Source organism: Sinocyclocheilus grahami, unplaced genomic scaffold (assembly GCF_001515645.1).
Source record: "Sinocyclocheilus grahami isolate Dianchi unplaced genomic scaffold, SAMN03320097.WGS_v1.1 scaffold107.1, whole genome shotgun sequence".
Classification (NCBI taxonomy): Eukaryota; Metazoa; Chordata; class Actinopteri; order Cypriniformes; family Cyprinidae; genus Sinocyclocheilus; species Sinocyclocheilus grahami.
This window is the reverse complement of record NW_015505286.1, coordinates 316,576-336,980: the sequence shown is the minus strand read 5'-3', so window position 1 is coordinate 336,980 and position 20,405 is coordinate 316,576. Positions and strand designations below refer to the sequence as shown.

The 20,405-nt window shown below is 37.5% G+C and overlaps 1 protein-coding gene across 1 annotated transcript in view; it reads left to right on the top strand.

Annotated features, from left to right (window-relative positions):
* The window catches only part of kif4 (kinesin family member 4), a 214,291-nt gene that overhangs the window by 77,029 nt on the left and 116,857 nt on the right, over positions 1-20,405 (top strand). The window contains exons 6-7 of the mRNA XM_016276974.1: positions 9,221-9,387; positions 11,099-11,193. Of these exons, the coding sequence (XP_016132460.1) occupies positions 9,221-9,387; positions 11,099-11,193 (262 nt within the window). The remainder of the gene's footprint in view (positions 1-9,220; positions 9,388-11,098; positions 11,194-20,405) is intronic.

The window sequence follows — 20,405 nt, the reverse complement described above, 5'->3', positions numbered from 1 at the left end:
AGCTTGGCTTAAAGCTGCAGTCTGTAACTTTTAGCACTCTAGCGGTTAATAAACAGAACTGCATGCATCTTGCGGAAGAACATTGTAGACATGAGCATTCCAATCCATGTGGCAGAAACAGAGAAACAAATAGAGACATAATTAGCGTAGCTGCTAGGACCTACAGGACCTACTCGTCGTAATCATACTTTAGATTTTTTTTATACTACCACATGCAGCGCTCGACAATAAGGACTGCCCGGGGCCTGCGTGAAAGATGTTCGGGACAGTAGACGGATGTCACTTGCCCGATCAGGCCACTATTTTATAATTTGCATGTGTTTTCAAGACTTGTTTATTAAAAAATTCAAGCGATTTAAAAAGCATGTGGGCGCAAAAGACAACTCGTTTCAGTACTGTGTGTACTGAACTCTTCTGTGTGAACAGTGCGCGCGCGTCTCTGACACGCGCGAGCTGCCTGAACGAGCAAATACATACAAAAGTATGTCAAAATACCCGTCCTGGCAAGTAACTTTGTAGCTTTAATAATTACCGTATTGGCCCGAGTATAAGACGACCCTGATTATAAGACGACCCCCATTTTTCCAGATGTACCTTTTGGAAAAAGGCTTTTTAAAAAACAAATCTTGTTTTTTCTCAGTAAAACACATTTTGTCTTCAATTATTTTCATATTGCATATTTTTCCTATTTAAATTTTTTTTTTTTTGAAAGTATGGTAAAAACTTGTAAAATGTACCAACAATCACATTTAAAAAATATACACTTTTTGATATACTCGCGATCTTTACAACACGCATTACATTACGTATTTCATGGCACACTCGTTTATGCGTATTTGGCGCCACTTATTGTTATGGGTGTATTATTGACATGTCAAAGTCTAGACCCTGAATATAAGACGACCGTGTTTTTTCAGATGTATTTCCAAGAAAAAAATATTGTCTTATATTCTGGTCAATACGGTATTAATCTATATTGAATATATACACTGGAGTACAGATGCACCGATCTACCAGACATTTTTTGTTTTATTTCAGACTATCTTCTGTTCCGTTGTCCTGACATTTTATCCTACCCGTCAGATTGTCCTACCAGGATTTACTGCACATGCGCACATCAATATTGCGTCCTTTTTCTTATGCTGAACAACAATATTTAATGTATCAGCATTACTGTAAGCGTAGGTTTGGGGTTGGGGTAGGCGTAGACTTTTTAATAAAACAATCTAATAGGTAGAAAAATTATTTGTTTATTTCCTGTAGCTGTGTCCCTTCTAGCTACAACCGCAAATATTTTTTGACAAGGTAGCACAAATCTACAGAACACCGTTCTTGCACACAAACTGCACTGCAATCATTTTCCCAATGGCCATTTGTGTGGAAATATTATTTTATTATTATACTTAGTCTGTAAACGGCCATTAACAGAGGCCAGAGATACTGAAGACGGAGACAAAGAGGAGAAAATACTGTAGCAGAGAGAACAAGATCACTGTTCAGGATGCGCAAAATATTGCATTTTATATGAATGTGTTTCTGAGGGGAACGGAACTGACTGTTTCAGAAATGGCATTTTCTTTTCATAATAGCTGTTCGAAACCGCTCCCTATCCCCTATATAGTGCACTATATCGGGTTGTAAGGTCCACACACTTGGCCCAATGAAGGTATCCAGTGGTGGATAAAGGTTTCTTGCGTGTTCGGTCTTTTCAGCGCGCAGTTATTCAATTTAGGTTTAACTCAAATCTGATTCCATTTTAGTATGACCTCGAATTTAGGTTGAAAGGCAAATTGGTTGTTTGTCGGTCTCAAATTATTATTATTATTATTACTCTTCTGACATTTGATTATTCTAGTTAACTCTTTACTTTATATTTACTCGTTCATTAGCAATCTATGTCGCTTAGGATGCCTCACGGCGGTTGCTATGCGTGGGCCCCACAATCACAAACTCGCCAGTCTGATCCTTAGCCAGAGGTTTATGACTAATACTATTTAATGTGTCTTTAAATAGTAGTTCTGTTTAGCCCCCTACAGTTACCCATGTACAACTTAATTAATGCTCAAAACAATAATCAGCGGTTCTGCTAGAACCTTGTTTAGCCCCCGATAGTTAATATAACTACGTACAACTTAATTAAATTTGAGACAATAACCAGCGGTTATGACCAGTATTATGACTAGCCCCCATAGTTAACACAACTGAGTACAACTTAACTAGGTCAAGCAGTTAGTCAGAAATCCATCTAACCTGAGATCTAGTATGCACTTAACCCTGGACGCAGATTTGTGGAAACGTACATTAATCTACTTGAGAAAATAATTTCAGAGTAAGTCAGAATAAATCAAATGTAACAATTTATTATCAGTCAGGTAAATATGTATTATGCCAATTATCTACATAGCCGATATCAAATCAATACGATACATCAAATTCTCATAGACAAATCTAAGAGTAAGATGCATACCTGACTTTTTAGAAAAATACATAGTGTGAAGTGTGTGGACACACTTCATACTACGGGCTCTCTGGCTACAGAATCGCCCCAACCCTTTTGCTGCAATCCTTTAAATACAAAACCAAGATAAAACATCCCCCAAATGGAGGTATGTACAAACAATTGGAATTTGCATTAACCCAGGTCCCAGACCTGGGTGGTTTGCACCTCAATGGGAACAGAAGGTAATTTGCCCTCTACAGTAATCAAAGTATCTCTTAACTCTTAGGATCTGTATTATCTTTTAGTCTACTTTTGAAAGATTAAGACCATTGTACCACTCGCCCCGAGACTATTCAAATGATACCAAACATGACTGTAAATCTTATTTGCATTCATATAGAACATTATATTCTACCATTGACCATTCTGAGTGAGCTGGGTGAAGAGAAGGATGGGTGCGGGGAAGGAAGGGGATGAGGAGGAACCAATGCATATGTGAGAGACGTTTTCCCGCATTTTCTCTCAGTGAGATGCGGAAACAGATGTCTGTATGTTAATGTGTGTGTATTGTCTGTCTCAGATCAAAGTCTCTGAGTTTCTTTTATCCTTACAGGGTGCTGGCCATTTTGTAGTGCTGTCCGAATTCTAAGTTAACGAGTTAATTCCCTAATTTCGTTCACTACTTTTTACCCACAATCCTCTCTGATTTCGAGTGTACAACTGATATACACTAGCTGAAGCACTATTTCCCATAATCCAATGGGGAGAGGACTGAGAGATGGAAGCGAGAGCGGGAGCGAGCGAGAGAGTTTGAATGAGAGATGCCGTTTAAATCTTTATTTCTGCTTTAACGGTTATTTCATGCATTATTAAATTAAAAAAAATATTATTTAGGCATTAACTCCATTTAATGTTTTACTAATTTACTGAGGTGGTGGTGGTTAAGTTGATGATAGAGATGTGGTGATAATTTGGTGGATGAATAAAATATCCGTTAATCACCTATGTGGCGTATTTATCCTAATGTAACTAACGGTCACCTTAGGGTGCTCTACGATCACTGTCATCTTATCGGAGCGCAAAACGCTGCTTGGGAGAGTTTCAAGACACTAAAAATAATATATGCATTAAATGTATGTGTAATATGTGTTTATTTTTGTTGCCATTATTTTAATTGAATTATAAACACATTAAGCATTACAAAACAAGTTAGGCCTAATAATACCATTTTTGAAACCACAAAGCTGGTGCAGAGGTATATATAATTGCAATATAAAGTAATTGTGAGTGTTATTGTTATTAATTTGATTAATTTTATTCTCTAAAATAATATAAATGTACATATGTGAAGTTGTTTCTGCGACAGCTCCTGCTCTCTGACAAGCAGTGTATACATCAGCATTCACTTAATTTCGTTCACTCCTTTCTGATATAGTGCACTCAACTGCCATATAGGGATTAGTGAATGAGTAAACACGTAAGCGATTTCAGACACAGCTTTTGTCTCCGTATAATGCATTTAAATTAGTGTTAATACACGCAGCGCTGCTGTGTTTACAGCGGTAACCAAGGAAACGCTGTATCACTGTTTCATAAGTGTCTAAGCGTGAAGTGTCTCTGACTGCTGTCAGAGAGTGAATCTGTGTCTCATTCAGCCCACCTACTGTTTATGTATCATACAGATGTTTTATGTAGCATAATTTCACAAAGCTAAAGTCAGGTTATTCTGTTTTGAATAAGATTTTGAAATTATATAGTCTAATGTAAATTAAACATTGCACTTTTTTCAATTCATGATTAAAATGCAGTGGTTGCCTCTAATTTCAAATGGCTATAAAAAATCAAGGTGAAACACAGAGTGAAGAATATGCATATGTTATTTTATGTGATTTTTTTTCAATTTCTGTACCTGAACATCTACAAACATAAAAACCTAAAGCAATTTCATTTCTGTTTTTGTGCTATAGGCCTATATTTAATTGTGCTATTACTTGTAATTTGTTCATTTGTTCTTATTTACTGGCTGTCACTTGTCTTTAATAATGTTTAAACTTTTTATATATACATTATTATTTTTGGCTAGTGATTTTTACTGTGGTATCGAAATTGAAATAGAGAATTGTAAAATTGAATTGGTATCTAAAATATTGGTGTCATATAAGCTTATTTATTAGAATACAAGATAACAGATCAAAAACAATGATAACAGCAACTATTTTATTTTTTGTGGCAGGGCCAGTGAAAATAATGTTGGCAGGGCAAGTAAAAATTTTAACCACTGGCCCAACCGGGCCAGTCGAAAATATCCTTAGCGTTGATCCCTGACTTGGAATTGATATTCTGCAGCAGAGTGATATCTCGGATCATTATCTAGTCTCGTGTACAGTAGTCAACATTTGAAGTGGATTTAAAAAAAAAAACTAATTCTGAAAAGTTAATCTAAGTTGTCCTAAGACAAGAACGCTTTATGGTTTTAGGACAACTTTGAAAGGTTTTGATCCACTTCAAATGTTGACTAGTATATACTCCATCAGTGGTGTATATAGTACCTGAAAGCCATACTCAAGTAAAAGTACAGATATCTTACCAGAAAATTACTTTGGCCGAAGTTGAAGTCACCATTTAGAATATTACATGAGTAAAAGTCTTAAAGTATGTGATATTTATTGTACTCAAGTACGAAAAGTTTTTTTTTTTTTTACTTTGTCTTAAACGTACTTAAGTATTGAAAGTAAAAGTACAAGTAAATACAAAATGGAAAAGAAGCAAATATATATATATATATATATATATATATATATATATATATATATATAAAATATGTATGAAAAAATGTTCATACACAGCTTGAGTAGCAAGATTGTGTTCAGTTTTAAATCTTTCTTCCATTTTGTATTTTTGGGTAAGAATAAGAAGCACTTCATCCGGTACTTAGCGTCTTTCATTCCAACATAAGAAAACATTTCTGGAATCTGCAACTGAAATGGCATTAAGATGTATTTACAGTTTATGTATCTCAGAGGGGACATGGATGCATTTAAACTGCAGTTACAGATGCATAAATAGACCTAATGTTTTGTTTTTAACAAAACTTTGAATACTGATATTTGAAATAATTAAAAACCTGAAAAAAATGTGAAAAGCCGCCAGTACAAGCGACAACAAGTGAAGTGACTGTTAATGAGTGAGTTCAACCGATTCATTCAAATGACTGATTCATTCAGAAACAAAGCATTTGACTCTGTTAATGAGTGAATCACTGAATAATTTATTCAACCGATTCGTTCAAAAAGCTGATTCATTCTATAATAAACACAGTCCATTAGTGCTGGGCTGACCGAATACCGGTGTTTATTTTTATGATATTAATTTTTTAAATACCGCAATACGCAATAGTATGTCGCTTAAACAACGTTCGGAACGCAACACTGTTTGAGAGGGGTCCCTTTTCACTGTTGCACTGTGGTGAGGGCACAGCTGTATGTGTTACTAAGCGTGAAAGTTTCGAAACTGAAGCTGTAGAACTAATAGAATGTGATAACACAGAAGAACTCATCCACAATATCCACATTGACCGCCACAAATATCCACCACCCCATGCCATCAGCTCAGATATCTTACCAGAAAATTACTTTGGCCGAAGTTGAAGTCACCATTTAGAATATTACATGAGTAAAAGTCTTAAAGTATGTGATATTTATTGTACTCAAGTACGAAAAGTTTTTTTTTTTTTTACTTTGTCTTAAACGTACTTAAGTATTGAAAGTAAAAGTACAAGTAAATACAAAATGGAAAATGCCATCAGCTCCCGCGTCTCACATGCACACGAGCGTGACTTTAGCACTAGATTTAGCAACTTTCAGACCCTTTTAGCGTTTTTTCCCCATAGAATATACATACTGACAAACCTAGTGACTTTTTTGGATAAACCTTAGCTATGGTTCCGTTGGAAGATTTCGCCAGTGCTGTCCCGCGAACGCGAGGTCTGACTTTCCCGGAGAAGTGTCATCTCTCTCGGCATCTGTTCTGTGCAGTGAGCGGCAGAGAAGCACACATTCAGTTGGCCGCACCTCAGCCAACTCGTCAATAAATGAGTACAAAACAGCGTTTCCAAGCACCTGTCGCTTACTGATTGTTTGGAATTATAAATATGAGCGTAGATCATATCACATGCACTGTTTGTTTAGTTTTTTTTTTTAGATTGTTACTCAGATGCAGGCAGTGCGCTGCATGAGACAAAAAAGTAATATAGCCAAAACAACCGCATAGCTGCTCTTCAGTGTAGATGCATGTTGATTTTATCAGACGATGCCATGATTATAAGTGCGAGCGACTCCTGGGTAATATGTATTAAAAGGGGTCGTGTTTAGTCACTATTTAGTGTGGTATTTTTTTTGACAATATTCACTCATCATGACAGTAAAATAGGGCATTCTAAGTCAATATACTGCAGTATTTCCTCTCTCAATCAGTAGAAAATATGGTTAACAACCGGTCATGCATGAAAAAAAAAATACACCGTCATATACCGTAAAACCGGTCTAATTTTGAAAAATACCGTGATATAAATTTTTGGTCATACCGCCCAGCACTACCGTACATTGCTCAGAGACGCAAAACAGTGCTGTGATCTTTGTTTGGAACTATCTTCGTTAGCAAAATTGAGCAAAAATAAGCAATATTATGTCTAAAATGGGAGTCACTTATTGCTTTACTGAATTTGTATAAAATGATTATTAAATGCGTTCATGCTGATATCTGCAGAAAAATTGTACTCTTTGTGTGATATAGATTAAGTTAACTATATTAAATTATATAAAAATAAAAAGCATACAGAAGCATTTTTGCCGTCTACAATTTAGAATGCCTGGAATTGAGTTTTAATAGACAGATAAATCAATGTGCGTGCACTCTTTGGTAGGGCTGGGTATCGAGTTCGATACTTTTTAGGCACCGACCGAATTGCCTCGATACTATCGAGTATCGAAAAACATCTTGTCGTTCGGTACCAAATTTCGATACCTAAGGGGTTAATCTCATCAACGTCAGTGAGGTGCAGATCGATCAGTGTTTGACATCCGCGAGAGCGATGCGAAAACGTACGGAGCAGTCTGCTCGTGGTATCTTACTATAGCCTAATACACCGATAGGTCTGCACAGTCGGTCCGCGACTGTGACACTCAGAGATGTGGCTCACACGTGAGGGTTTAATGTGAATGCGTCCCAGCCCCCGTAGCTGTAAGGCTACATTTACACTGGTGCGCTTTTGTTTTAAAATGAAAACGATCCTCGTCATACTGACGTTTCCACTGCGTTTCAAGCCGGCTTTCCACTATCTCCGACAAATGACAGACCGAAAGTCATCCATTTCCAATGGAGAGTAGCGTGGGAGCTGTGTAGAGTTTCAATCATATGAAGATGTCCGTTCATACTACAAGACCGAAAGCGCGTGTTATGTGACCATTCATGCACATGCATCATGCTACATAAGACCAGGGTTTAAATTGGGCCGGGCTGTCTGGGACTGGGGCTGAGCCCCGGCACACAGACTCCAGGGCTTGACATTAACTCATTAACGCCAGACAAGTAACATGATTAAAACATCAGTAACCAAAAATAACTATGTAAACACCAAAACGCAATATTATTCTGATTTTGTTACATTTAGAGTAAGTGGCGAAAAGTGGATATCTAATGTATATAATGTATCTATTGACCGTATTAGGTTGCGCTGCTGAGGCCAGGCTCCCGCAGCCTCTCCAGGAGAAATCAAAATGCGCAACACTAAGAAACTCAGCATCCTGAGGTAAACATTCAAAATGGAAAGTTTTTATATTTAAAATACAGTTAGTTAGGCAACATCACACAACGTTTTCACCATTACGACTGTTTAATAGTTCTATAAACAGTTCAATAAGTAAATACAATAATATTAGGTCACTTACATTTTAGGCGGAAACCGTGCATCTCACAGCAACCAGCCGATTCATTGCTGATTGATTCCGTGTTTTGAACCAATCGGTTGAGTCAAAGTTTCATTAGCCCATGCATAAACATCTGATGAATCTGAGATTAAATGTAAGAATTTGAAATGAAAGTATTAATGAGATTAGTGGGAATCGAATAAATCATTTGCACAAAAAGCGCACACACACACACACACACATATACATATATTACATACATACATATATATATATATATAAGCTCGATACCATAGAGGCACCCCCCCCCCCCCCCCCCCCCCCCCCCTATACCATGGTTAATGGAAACCTCAAATCTACTTGAATCAATATTAAGAAATAATTTAAATCGCACCTTCTGCGCTTCTATAAGCGCTAACTTAATGGTCATGAGTGTCGCGTGAATCAACCTATACTCTGCACGTGTTCACCAGCACGCTCGAGAAATGTGATTTGGTCACACACATAACAAATCCCGGATAAACGGTCCGAGTGACGTGCTTCAAATGAGTTGCGCTTTTTCATTCCGCCTTTTCATCATAAACATTATATCGAAAATGTATCGACCTTGTTATCGTTTATCGAGGAAATTTATATTGCGCAATTAACGTTATTCATTTATCGCCCAGCCCTAGTCCTCCCTCTCTGTTGTAAACAACAATGGCATCATTCATGCAAGGTTTTGCTACTACGCATGCATCACAACTGCACTGTCCGCTGGAGTACTGCCCACAAGGCTATCGGCTCTGACTACCTTAAATTTCATATGCCCTCTATGACTGCTGATGTCTTTTCGGTTTTTGTTTTTATTGTCTAGATTGTTGGGCTGACAGAAAAGGAAGTGTTCACTGCTCATGAGATGGTGGGTTGTCTTGAGTTGGGAAACTCTGCACGAACAGTGGGTTCAACAGCCATGAATGCAGCCTCATCTCGCTCACATGCCATCTTTACCATATCACTGGAGCAGCGACGCAAAGGAGACAAGTATGTAAATGCAACAGCACATGGTTTTAAACTAAGATATTAACTTAAAATGGTTGTTTGGAGACTCAATAAATTGAGTTGGCTGTTATAAGGCTTCTTTTTACATATAAAAAAGAAGAATTTAATAGGGGAAATGGAGTTAGCATCTAAAAAAATTTGAATATCATGAAAAAGGTCAATATTTTTTGTCACTCATTTCAGAAAGTGAAACCCCATATATTATATAGATTCATTACACATAGAGTGAAATATTTCAAGCCTTTATTTCTTGAAATTTTGATGATTATAGCTTACAGATAATGAAAAATTAATTATCTGTAATTATCAAAATTCAGTGTCTCAGAAAATTAGAATATTACATAAGATCAATAAAAAAATGCACTCATTTATATGCACTCAATACTTGGTTGGGCCTCCTTTTGCATGAATTACTGCATCAATGCAGCGTGGCATGGAGCCAATCAGCCTGTGGCACTGCTCAGGTGTAATGGAAGCCCAGGTTGTTTTGATAGCGGCCTTCAGGTCATCTGCATTGTTGGGTCTGGTGTCTCTCATCTTCCTCTTGACAATAACTCATAGATTCTCTATGGGGTTCAGGTCAGGCGAGTTTGCTGGCCAATCAAGCACAGTAACACCATGGTCATTGAACCAGCTTTTGGTACCTTTGGCAGTGTGGGCAGGTGCCCACTGGAGTCCTGCTGGAAAATGAAATCAGCATCTCCATAAAGCTTGTCAGCAGAAGGAAGCATGAAGTGCTCTAACATTTCCTGGTAGATGGCTGCGTTGACTGGACTTCCGAAAACACAGTGGGAGTGGCTTGACACGAGGAATGCGACATTTGTAGCCCATGTCTAGGATTCGTAGTGGCTCTTGATGCGCTGACGCCCGCCTCAGTCCACTCCTTGTGAAGCTCCCTCAAATTCTTGAATGGATTTTGCCTGACAATCCTCTGAAGGCTGCAGTCATCCCTTTTGCTGGTGCACCTTTTCCTACCACACTTTTTCCTTCCACTCAACTTTCTATGAATATGCTTGGATATAGCACTCTGTGAACAACCAGCTTCTTTAGCAATGAACTTTTGTGGCTTACCCTCCTTGTGGAGGGGGTCAATGACTGTCTTCTGGACATCTGTCAAGTGAGCAGTCTTCCCCATGATTATGTAGCCTACTGACCCAGACTGAGAGACCATTTAAAGGCTCAGGAAACCTTTGCAGGTGCTTTGAGGTAATTAGCTGATTAGGGTGTGACACCATGACTTTCCAATATTTAACTTTTTCACAATATTCAAATTTTCTGAGACACTGAATTTTGGGTTTTCATTATCTGTAAGCCATAATCATCAAAATTTCAAGAAATAAAGGCTTGAAATATTTCACTGTTTAATGAATCTATATAATATATGGGTTTCACTTTCTGAAATGAGTGAAAAAAAATATTGACCTTTTTCATATTTAATTGAGATGTACCTGTATAATTTGTCATGTTTTTTTATTAAGAGTGGACATATGCAGTTGTTTGTGACTGAAATTTTTTTACAATACAACTGCTAAGCATTTTTGATGCAATGAGGTGCTAATGAAAGAAATTAATTTGTTAAAATGGATAAATTGTTAAAATTTTTGCTTGACCTTTATAAAACTGTAAAATGTTTGTCTATAACTGTAGAATAATTGTAAACGGTTTTCATTTAAATTGCAATTTGTTTGTCAAGGAGTGATGTCATGGTCTCCAAATTGCACTTGGTGGATCTCGCTGGATCTGAGAGACAAAAAAAAACTAAAGCAGAGGGAGATCGACTCAAAGAGGGTGAGTGCAATCTAAAAAAATCCATTCTTATTATTTGTTATTGCCTTTTTTTCAAGGAATAAAGTTCATAGTTTTGCTCTTCGTTGGGATCTCTACATGCCAGCATTTTTGAGCCAACATGTAAATCATGTCTGAAAGCAGACATAATGCCCCTAAAAAAAGATAATGGTCTTTTACTCATTCTTATGTCTTTCCAACCCATATGACTCGACACAAAAGGAACAATTATGCATAATATGCTGGTCAGAATGGACATGGACTGCAGTAAAAGGCCCCTATTTTTAAGCACAACAAACTACTTTTCAGACAAAATGTGTTGCTCCATGTTCAACAGAAAGATACACTGTGCTCAACATAAACAAGTGCACCACCTCTGAAGTTTAACAAATACAATTTCTCAAATACCAATCTCTCATTACTTTGACCAATCAGACTTAGAACCTTAATATGTATATTACCAAAGAAGCATAGAATCATATCAGCATTAATTAGGAAAATAACAATTGATTTAAAGTGCAAAATTAGTCATTTTGATAATGCTGTATTACTCAATATTAAGTGTCCTTTTAATCTCCTACTAAGCAAACCAGAGACAACATGGGCAAGGAGCCCAAACTCCAACATGTGGCAGAAAAACCTTAGGAGAAACCAGTCTCAGTCGTGGGACAAGTTCTCCTCTGGCCAAATGAATGAACACGGTGTGATATTGATTGCAGACTTTTTTGCATTCAGCTCCTATTGCTTGAAGATGTTGTGTTAGCATTAGGATGTGTTAGCATGTAACAAGCACATAGGGTGTTATGGGAAGTGTTCCCAGTTCCAGTTGACCTAATTAATGCAATTTACAAATCCTTTAAGGGATTTGATATATAGAAATGTGATATTGTGTTATGGGTATTCTAGGTTAAAGAGATGGATTTTTAAATCTGATTTAAACTGACAGTGTGTCTGCCTTCCGTACAATGCTAGAAAGACCAGAGTTTGGGAACTAAATAGAAAAAGATTGTACTGCCTACAGTTGTTCAAGATTACTTTATTTGTCCCATGGGGAAATTTGTCTCTGACATAAAAGCTGCCACATAAAAAATACATAGTTATGGGACATTATTACACGGCTCTGTGGAATACTTGATTCTGATTGGTCGATAACAACCGGTAAAAGCTGATGATAAAGGCTCATCCGTAGGGCTGCACGATATTGGAAAAAACTATATTGAAAAAAAATCACCACATGACTTGAATAGTTTATTTGGGGAAAAAATATTGATTGGGGGGGATTTTGTAGGCGAGTAAATCAGCATAGGAAATAAACAAATTACAAGCATGGATAAATATAACAGAACAAAGACACAAATGAAATAAGCAGTGCTTTATATTTTTCAGGTAAGTTTAACCGTATTCAGGTACAGAAATTGAATAATCAAATGTAAAATAACACTGCATAGTCTTCACTGTATAAATTCAATCTAATAAATCTGTTAAAGCTACAAAAGTGATTTTTCTTTGTTTTGTTGTTTGATTAACATTCATAACACAGAAAGCCTCAGGAACATTAAACTGCTGTAAACCAAGATAGGCTACTGTTACACACTTTTTTCTTTCTCAATTGTTTCCCTTCACCTAAGCCATAAGCAACTGCTTTTACAAGGATACTTGCAGAGCACAGTATTTCAAGCACAAATAGACGCAGTGTTCACGTGCATCTGCGTGGCTCTCACCATGTCTACACCGGCGGTGTGATGCGACAAAATACAATGAACCCATTATATTCAGTGATGCTGAGTGACTGACTACACTGGATGCGGTGCGGCATGACAAATCCCCGACAGTAAACTGATGTCGCGCTCTCTTTATGACGTACTGACACAAAGTTCAAATGATTGGCAACGGTTGCTTTGTCGCGTCCAGTGTAGACAGACTTTGGGGCTGTTCACATGTCGCGCCTAAAAACGCGTGGGAAAACGCCAGTCGCGCCGCTTTCTCCTTCTTTCCAAAGCGCTCGGGCGCTTGCGCTTTTGTGGCGTCTGCCGTTGCTAAGCAACCGTGACCTGTGCTCTCCACGATGACGCGGAAGTTTCAACAAAGGATAAATGGATTTCCAGCACTGAAAATCGCGTGCAGTAGCTCTGCTACTAAATGTATTTAAAATGGGTATCTCCGTACAGCTGTTACGTCCGGTGTAGACACCGGGTCTGTGTGTGAGCAAAGTAAACAATCAGTATAAATATAACGATCAGTAGCCTATACTAAACATTGCATATCGCGGTTGCGCGCATCGTGATATCGATGCTGAAATGATATATCGTGCAGTCCTACTCATCCGGGTAACTGAAGTCAGCGCTATACTCTTGCTAGGAACAGTTTTTTCTTTGCATTTGTTTAGCTAATAAAATATTAAAACTCGATTCAAAATTGTGTACAATTATTTAATTGTCATCCTGGTGTCGTAGGCTCGTGCTCTTGTTTCATACAAACGCAGCTGCTGCTATTTTGCTATGATTGTTTTGTACACTGTAATGGATTAAGATAGCTAACAATCTGGTAAGATTTTAAAACATTTTCGTCTTAAATCAATATCTTTCTAAAGCTATTGTCTTTATAAATATTTATGTGGTGAAATGTTGTGTAATTTATTCTGATGATGGCGCAGCAGATGGCAGCCATGGTTTATCGCTCCTTGGTACTTGTACTTTTTTTGTTTGTTTGTCCTGTCTTAAGCAACTTTTTCCCGATAAGCTTTACTAGAAACTAACTCCTGGACATCAGAAACAGCACACCAAATAACTTTCTGCCTACATTTGAGCATTCAGATGTTTATGATCATTTGATAAAATGAAGAGCGCTCGTTTGAGAATTTTACTTTGTTGACTGTTTCCTATCCCATCACGGAGACCGCTGAACGCCTCTTTAAATGGTTTGTGGTGCTCGTTGTATTTTAAAACACAATTGCAATGTTTTCAACTGACATTATGGCATTTAAAATAAAAATATCACAAACGAAACTGTGGCGTGTGTGGCTGTGCTGCGCAGTCAGTGAACCGTTCTCGTCGAGGGAGGTAAGACCCGCGGCGGCGGGCTTTGTGTTTACATCAATGATGCGTGGTGCCGCGATGCTGTTGCGGTCTGCAAACACTGCTCACCCCTGGTGGAGTTTGATTATTAAGTGCCGGCAGTTCTATCTACCGAGGGAATATACAGCCATACTGCTCGTTGCTGTATACATAGCCTACCTCCCAGCTCCAACAACAGCAGCGAGGCACTAAATGAACTGTACCAGCACATCAGTGAGCAGCAGACAGCCCACCCAGATGCTTTTCTCATCTTAGCTGGGGATTTCAACCACGCAGACTTAAAGAGTGTGTTCCCAAAAATACACCAACACACAGACTTTCCAACACGGGGAAACTTTATGCTGGAATAACTGTCATTTATGCCGTCATCACGTGTTGATAGCGCAGGTGAGAGCTGAACAGCACACGTTGCTATCTGTGTTTAAACTAAACTCATTTCAGCCTTGCCAGTTTAAATATTAAAGAGCCAGAAGACGTGAACTGGAGCAGTGAGAAGATCTGTGTGGTCGCTCATCCGAAGCGTGTGAACCCGCGCGAATATTAAGCTCTCTGAAGTATAGTGTTTGAATGGACAAATTCACACAAAAATGGTCAAAATGCCCGTCTTGGTGAGTATCCTAGCAGACATAGTCGGCTGAACGTACAGTATCAGTGCGTTCTCTTAAAGTGACCGCACTTTCTTGATGTTAATCAAACAGCAACAACACGGAAATCTCTCACTGCTCTTGATTTAATAACTTTTGTAACTTTAATAAGGATTCATCTTTAATTTATACAGTCAAATATGCAATGTTATTTTACATTTGATTTATTCCATTTCTGTACCTAAAAACTATGTTAGACCTACCTAAAAAATCTGAAAAGCATTCAGCATTCAGTTATTTGAATCCTCCGCTTCGCGTAGGGGTCCTGATCACCCTGTCGGGGGTTATTCTGCGATAACAACCTGCTGGATGTACATTAACCCTTACGTAATAGACACAGAAACAAGTACAGATATAAGTATGTTCAGTACCTGCAGCACCACCCTTATTTCACACCCACCTTATGTCCTGAGATTAGGAGATTCACTGATAAAGGAATGAAAGTTTTGATACCTATTCAAGTATCTTTTCCTGTATTTAATTGCAACCCTATAGCATCTACCTGAGCAGTTCGTAATCTGAGTACAGGCCATGAGAGGGGTCCGCTATAATTTTCATAGCCTGTTTAACTATGGTCTTCTCAAAGAGAGTTTGGAGGGAGGGATACTCATTCACCTCCGTCACTTACATTGCCTTGTGAAGCAGTCCATTTATTTGTGATTTTAACTTAACTGATATGTTACCAAACCAAGCTACAATTCTGTAACTTAATACACACACTATCACAGCATGATAAAATAACGCCATAACCACTGATCTATAATAGAGAACTGGATTGCTCATGACGTCATAAAAGTGAAGCCACCGCGCCGCCGTATTGGTAATCCCTAGTATTCCCATAAATTCTATTAAATTAATAGGAAATCATACGATTTTAATGAGAAAATATCACCTAACAAGTCAGCGTTTTTAAATCTGAAGTATTCCAGTACATTCTTACAACGCAAACGTCCACATGTAAACGGTTATTTGTTTAATGTGGGATATCCCCAGCATATTAAAAAAGTTAGGTGCATATACATTACAGTAGCGAACATCAGATGAACATGATAAACATCAAGACGCTCAACACATACATTACAAATGACAAAGTGCTCATTCTGAAATCTGAATAAAAATGTATGCTTTGTATACATACCATTCGTACTCATTATTTATGTAATTTTGTTAGTGGTTTTTATTTGTACTGTAAGCTTACTGCAAATGTTTCGACAATGATTTCGTTAACAGCATTAATTTTGAAGCAGGTAATGACGTTGGTTAAATTAATAATGAATTCAACATATACGTAACATTTTACTCCTATGGAAATGGTAATGCTAGTAAAATGCCATAGAATTTGCGTGATATTTAAGAGTCTGAAATAGATGTTGATCAGTCAGGTCATTAAAAATATACACATCATAACTTATTCAGAGAAATAACGCTGACTACATACGGTACGCACTTAAAGACATGAAACTTTATTTCCAAGATGCATGGTGAGCTTTGAATTTCAATACAACATATAACTAGAGCAATGTAGTAACAGAGGCTTGTTGTATTATTTAGGGGTGCTCCGATCAGGATTTTTGAGGCTGATCGCCGATCACAGAAAGGGTCATGAATCCCCCCGTTTCAGCACTGGTTAGTTCTCACCACAGTTTTAAAAAATGCTTAAGAAGTGGGCGTGGTGCGCAGCGGAGCGGAGCGGAGGAGGGGGAAGAGGGGAGACAGACAAACAACACACACAGCTTCGCGTTCAGACGGTTTAATTTCGCTCCCGTCGAGTTAAAAACACAAATACATGCACAGCCATTTGCACTCTGCATCGAAAACATATGAACGTGCTGTTGCACCTCTAAGAACTTTTAAGGCTTATTCTGTGGCGTTTATATAAGCCTTTTGACGGGTTGTGTCACAAAGCTGTAAAAATGGTTATGCTCACCAAGTGAATGAATCGCGTTTGTGCCGAACTCTTATTACAAAGCAAAAACAAACACACTTTTTCTATCCATGAAAGTTTCTCTCAGTTAACATGCGCGATGTCATCTCAGTCTGAAACGTCTGTCATAGCAAATCAACACATGCTGTTGTGAATAATTAAGCGAAGCCTCTTCTCATTGGATAAGAACACGCAGTCTGATGAATAATTTTATAGACACCGACGCGTCATCAATGTACTATAGTCCATTGCCACGTCACAAATTGTGACGTCAACACAATGTAGATTTTAAACCCGGAAGAAAAAATAGCTTAAAATTAACCAGTTTTCTCCAACAGTTAAAATGATCGGATGCTAACATTGTCTTCTATGATGTGCAACACAAACACCTCTGCTAAAATCTCAGAAAAAGTAGTCTGGGTTTTCATGACCCTTTAAAGCCTTTTTATCGTTTATAACTATTTATAGTGATACTCCAATCAGGATTTTTAGACATTTATTCAGGGCCTGAATTTCATTTTTGAAAATGGGGGAATTCCCCTCTTAGGTGACTCTTGTGAGAGGGGAAGCAGCACAGACTGTGCTTTCACACACGAGTCCGCTACTGATCCATGGCTGTTTACCACAAACACATTATTTATCAATTATTTTGATTTCAAATCCAAACATTGTCACTGGAAATGCTTTTTCAGCATTGCAATACTTTTTTAAAACAGTACAGTAATACAATCTTTCACAGACATGATTAAACACAATAAATATAAGCAACACATTATTCAATGCTTTTTACTTTTGCATTTACTTTTTATTTAGATTTATATATTAAGTTGCTCAAGCAAGTGGCAAAACATTTAAACTACTTTTCTTATGTTATCACAAACTTACCATTGACAGAAATAGTCAGCTCTACTGTCTTTCCTTTTGCATTGAAATCTTTATTACAAGCAATCCTGCAGTTCATAAAGAACTTTGTTTTCCTACCTCCACGAGTGCCATCCATTATTGCCTTATCTAAAAGTGCTATTTCCCTTTAAACCTAGCCAAAAAGCCATATGTGTTGACTGTGAAACACAGTAGACTTTAATAATATGCATTAATGGTGCAATTACTCAATTTGTGTCAATCCATGTTCATATTTACTGTAAAAAATGCGCTGTTACTTTAATTCAGCGCTTGCAGCCAGTAAAAATAGACTCAGTGTGGAAACGATCTCTGCACTGCTGCAGAAGCACCGCACCTGGAACGGACTGCCGGACGGCAACCGTGTGCAGTGTGCACGCTTTATTAATCTGTTAACATGAGCGCGGAAAAAAATAAGCACCACATTCGCACTGGAAACGGAGTAATGTGAACCTGGCATTATGTGTGTGCGCTGCGAGTGTGCATGAGCGCACGGTCTCCAGGAGAGCGCGTGAGCGCTGAATGGTTAAATACTGGCAAGAATTAAAAAGTAATGCAATTTATAAACTTTAGTGACGATGTGACTGCCTCGATTGTGCAAGTGACAATTCCTGTGTCAACTGTGCAGCTCGCTTATAGACAGACGCGATGTGATTTGAAGCCATTTGCATATTTTGACAGAGCGTGCGTGGTGATTCACTCACGCTGTTTGTGAAATTACGTCTCACACAAGGTATTCAAATTACTTTAAGTTATTTAATTAAGAAATATAGGGATGCACGATATATCGGCCACCATATCGGTATCGGCCGATAAATGCTCATTTTTTCTGTTATCGGTATCGGCCTGATAAGAAAATTTGGCCGATATCTTAAAGCCGATAAATAATGCATTATTTCCTTCAGAGACACTTCAGATGCGCGCTGTTCGTTTGCAGCCTTTTGTGCAATTGTACGTTGTAATATTGTGTTTATTTGATGTATATCTGATGTATCTCATATAGAATGCGTTTGGTTAAGTTAAAAGAGCGCTTCAGTTTACCGGTGATCATCTTTAGCTCAGCGCACGCAGCTCAAACAGCAGTGCACAACATTAATAACTATGATTGGGAATGTTGTGTATATAACATTCTAATGAGAACATTATTATAATAAAACGTTGTGCATTCTTTGGGTTTAGTTGCTGTGTTTCAGCGCGTTGTTATGGGAAGAGCGCATCCACAACAGGATCACACATTCTGACTATAGCATGCAATAACTGCGTCATTTTGTACATATATAAGTTGTAATATTATGTTTATGTTGTATTAATATTAATCTCAGGATGCATTTCCTTGAGTTAAATAAGCTGCCAGCAAAACGCTTCAGTTTACCGTGTTCATTCAGCTCTTCAGCTTCAGCTTGAGCTGCAGCTCAATGGCTGCTATTTAAAACAGTGGTATTAATTTGTTACTTTTTCAAAATCATTGATATATTATTAATAACAACAACCACTTGTATTTTTCTCTTATTATTTTCATCAACAATATGGTTTAGTAATTAAAATCATTTAATTATTGTCCGTGCAGAGGCTATTCCGTTTTATTGATCTATGGCGCATTCATTTTGATTCTTTACATGTGTAATGATGTCCAGTGACTTGTTTGCATTATTTCTGCATTATTTTATTTATTTGTAAGACTTTTTTATGACTAAATTTGGTAATGGGAGAGTAAAAATATTTTTTAAACGTACACCGTTCAAACTAGGCTGCTTATGTTGAAGTGTTTGGGATGTGGCTTTTAATGATGAGACCTTTTTTGTAATCAGGCTCTCAAAAAGTATATAACAATTTGGATATAGATTTATCGGCCAACATATCGGTTATCGGCTTTCAAAAATAAAGAATAATCGGTTATCGGTATCGGCCAAAATTTTCATATCGGTGCATCCCTAAAGAAATATGAAGGTGAGTACCTCACCTTCAGCATTATAATTTTCACCCATGCCGGACCGAGACTGAGACGGTGCCGCTGCATGTCGTGCCAAACCTTCTCACGGCAGACTGCATCAGCTTGAGATCGATTTTTTTGAGATCTGCTTTTTTAGAGACCGCCGATCAATCATCCCAAAGCGATTATAGGCCGATAGTGATCGGTAGCCGATCAATGGGAGCACCCCTAGTATTCATTGTATATCCGAATCAATTTCAGATATACCAGCTATATGTTCATGTTTAATATCCCCTGCATAATTATGTACATAAAGAAATATATTTTGTTGGATCAGTTATCGGTGTCGGCAAGTGCGCGTCTCACAAACCCACCTTAACGATTTCAATACATCGCTTATCCTATCCAAAAAAGACTATAAACATTGCAGATAACGTATGAAGTAAAAATTTATTTACATACACATCCTAAAAACTAATCCCGTGTGACTAATACGCTTCAAATCGGGGGATTTTAGGTCATTGTTTTGGCTGTCATTCAATGATGCTCTCAGCCGCTAGGGCAGGGGTTCGGGAACCTTTTTTTGACCAAAGATACATTTTATTTTTTATTTTTTGGTAAATGCATTTTTCCGAAACAGCCAAAGTAATAAATAAATGTGCGTATATATATATATATATATATATATATATATATATATATATATATATATATATATATATATATATATATATATATATATA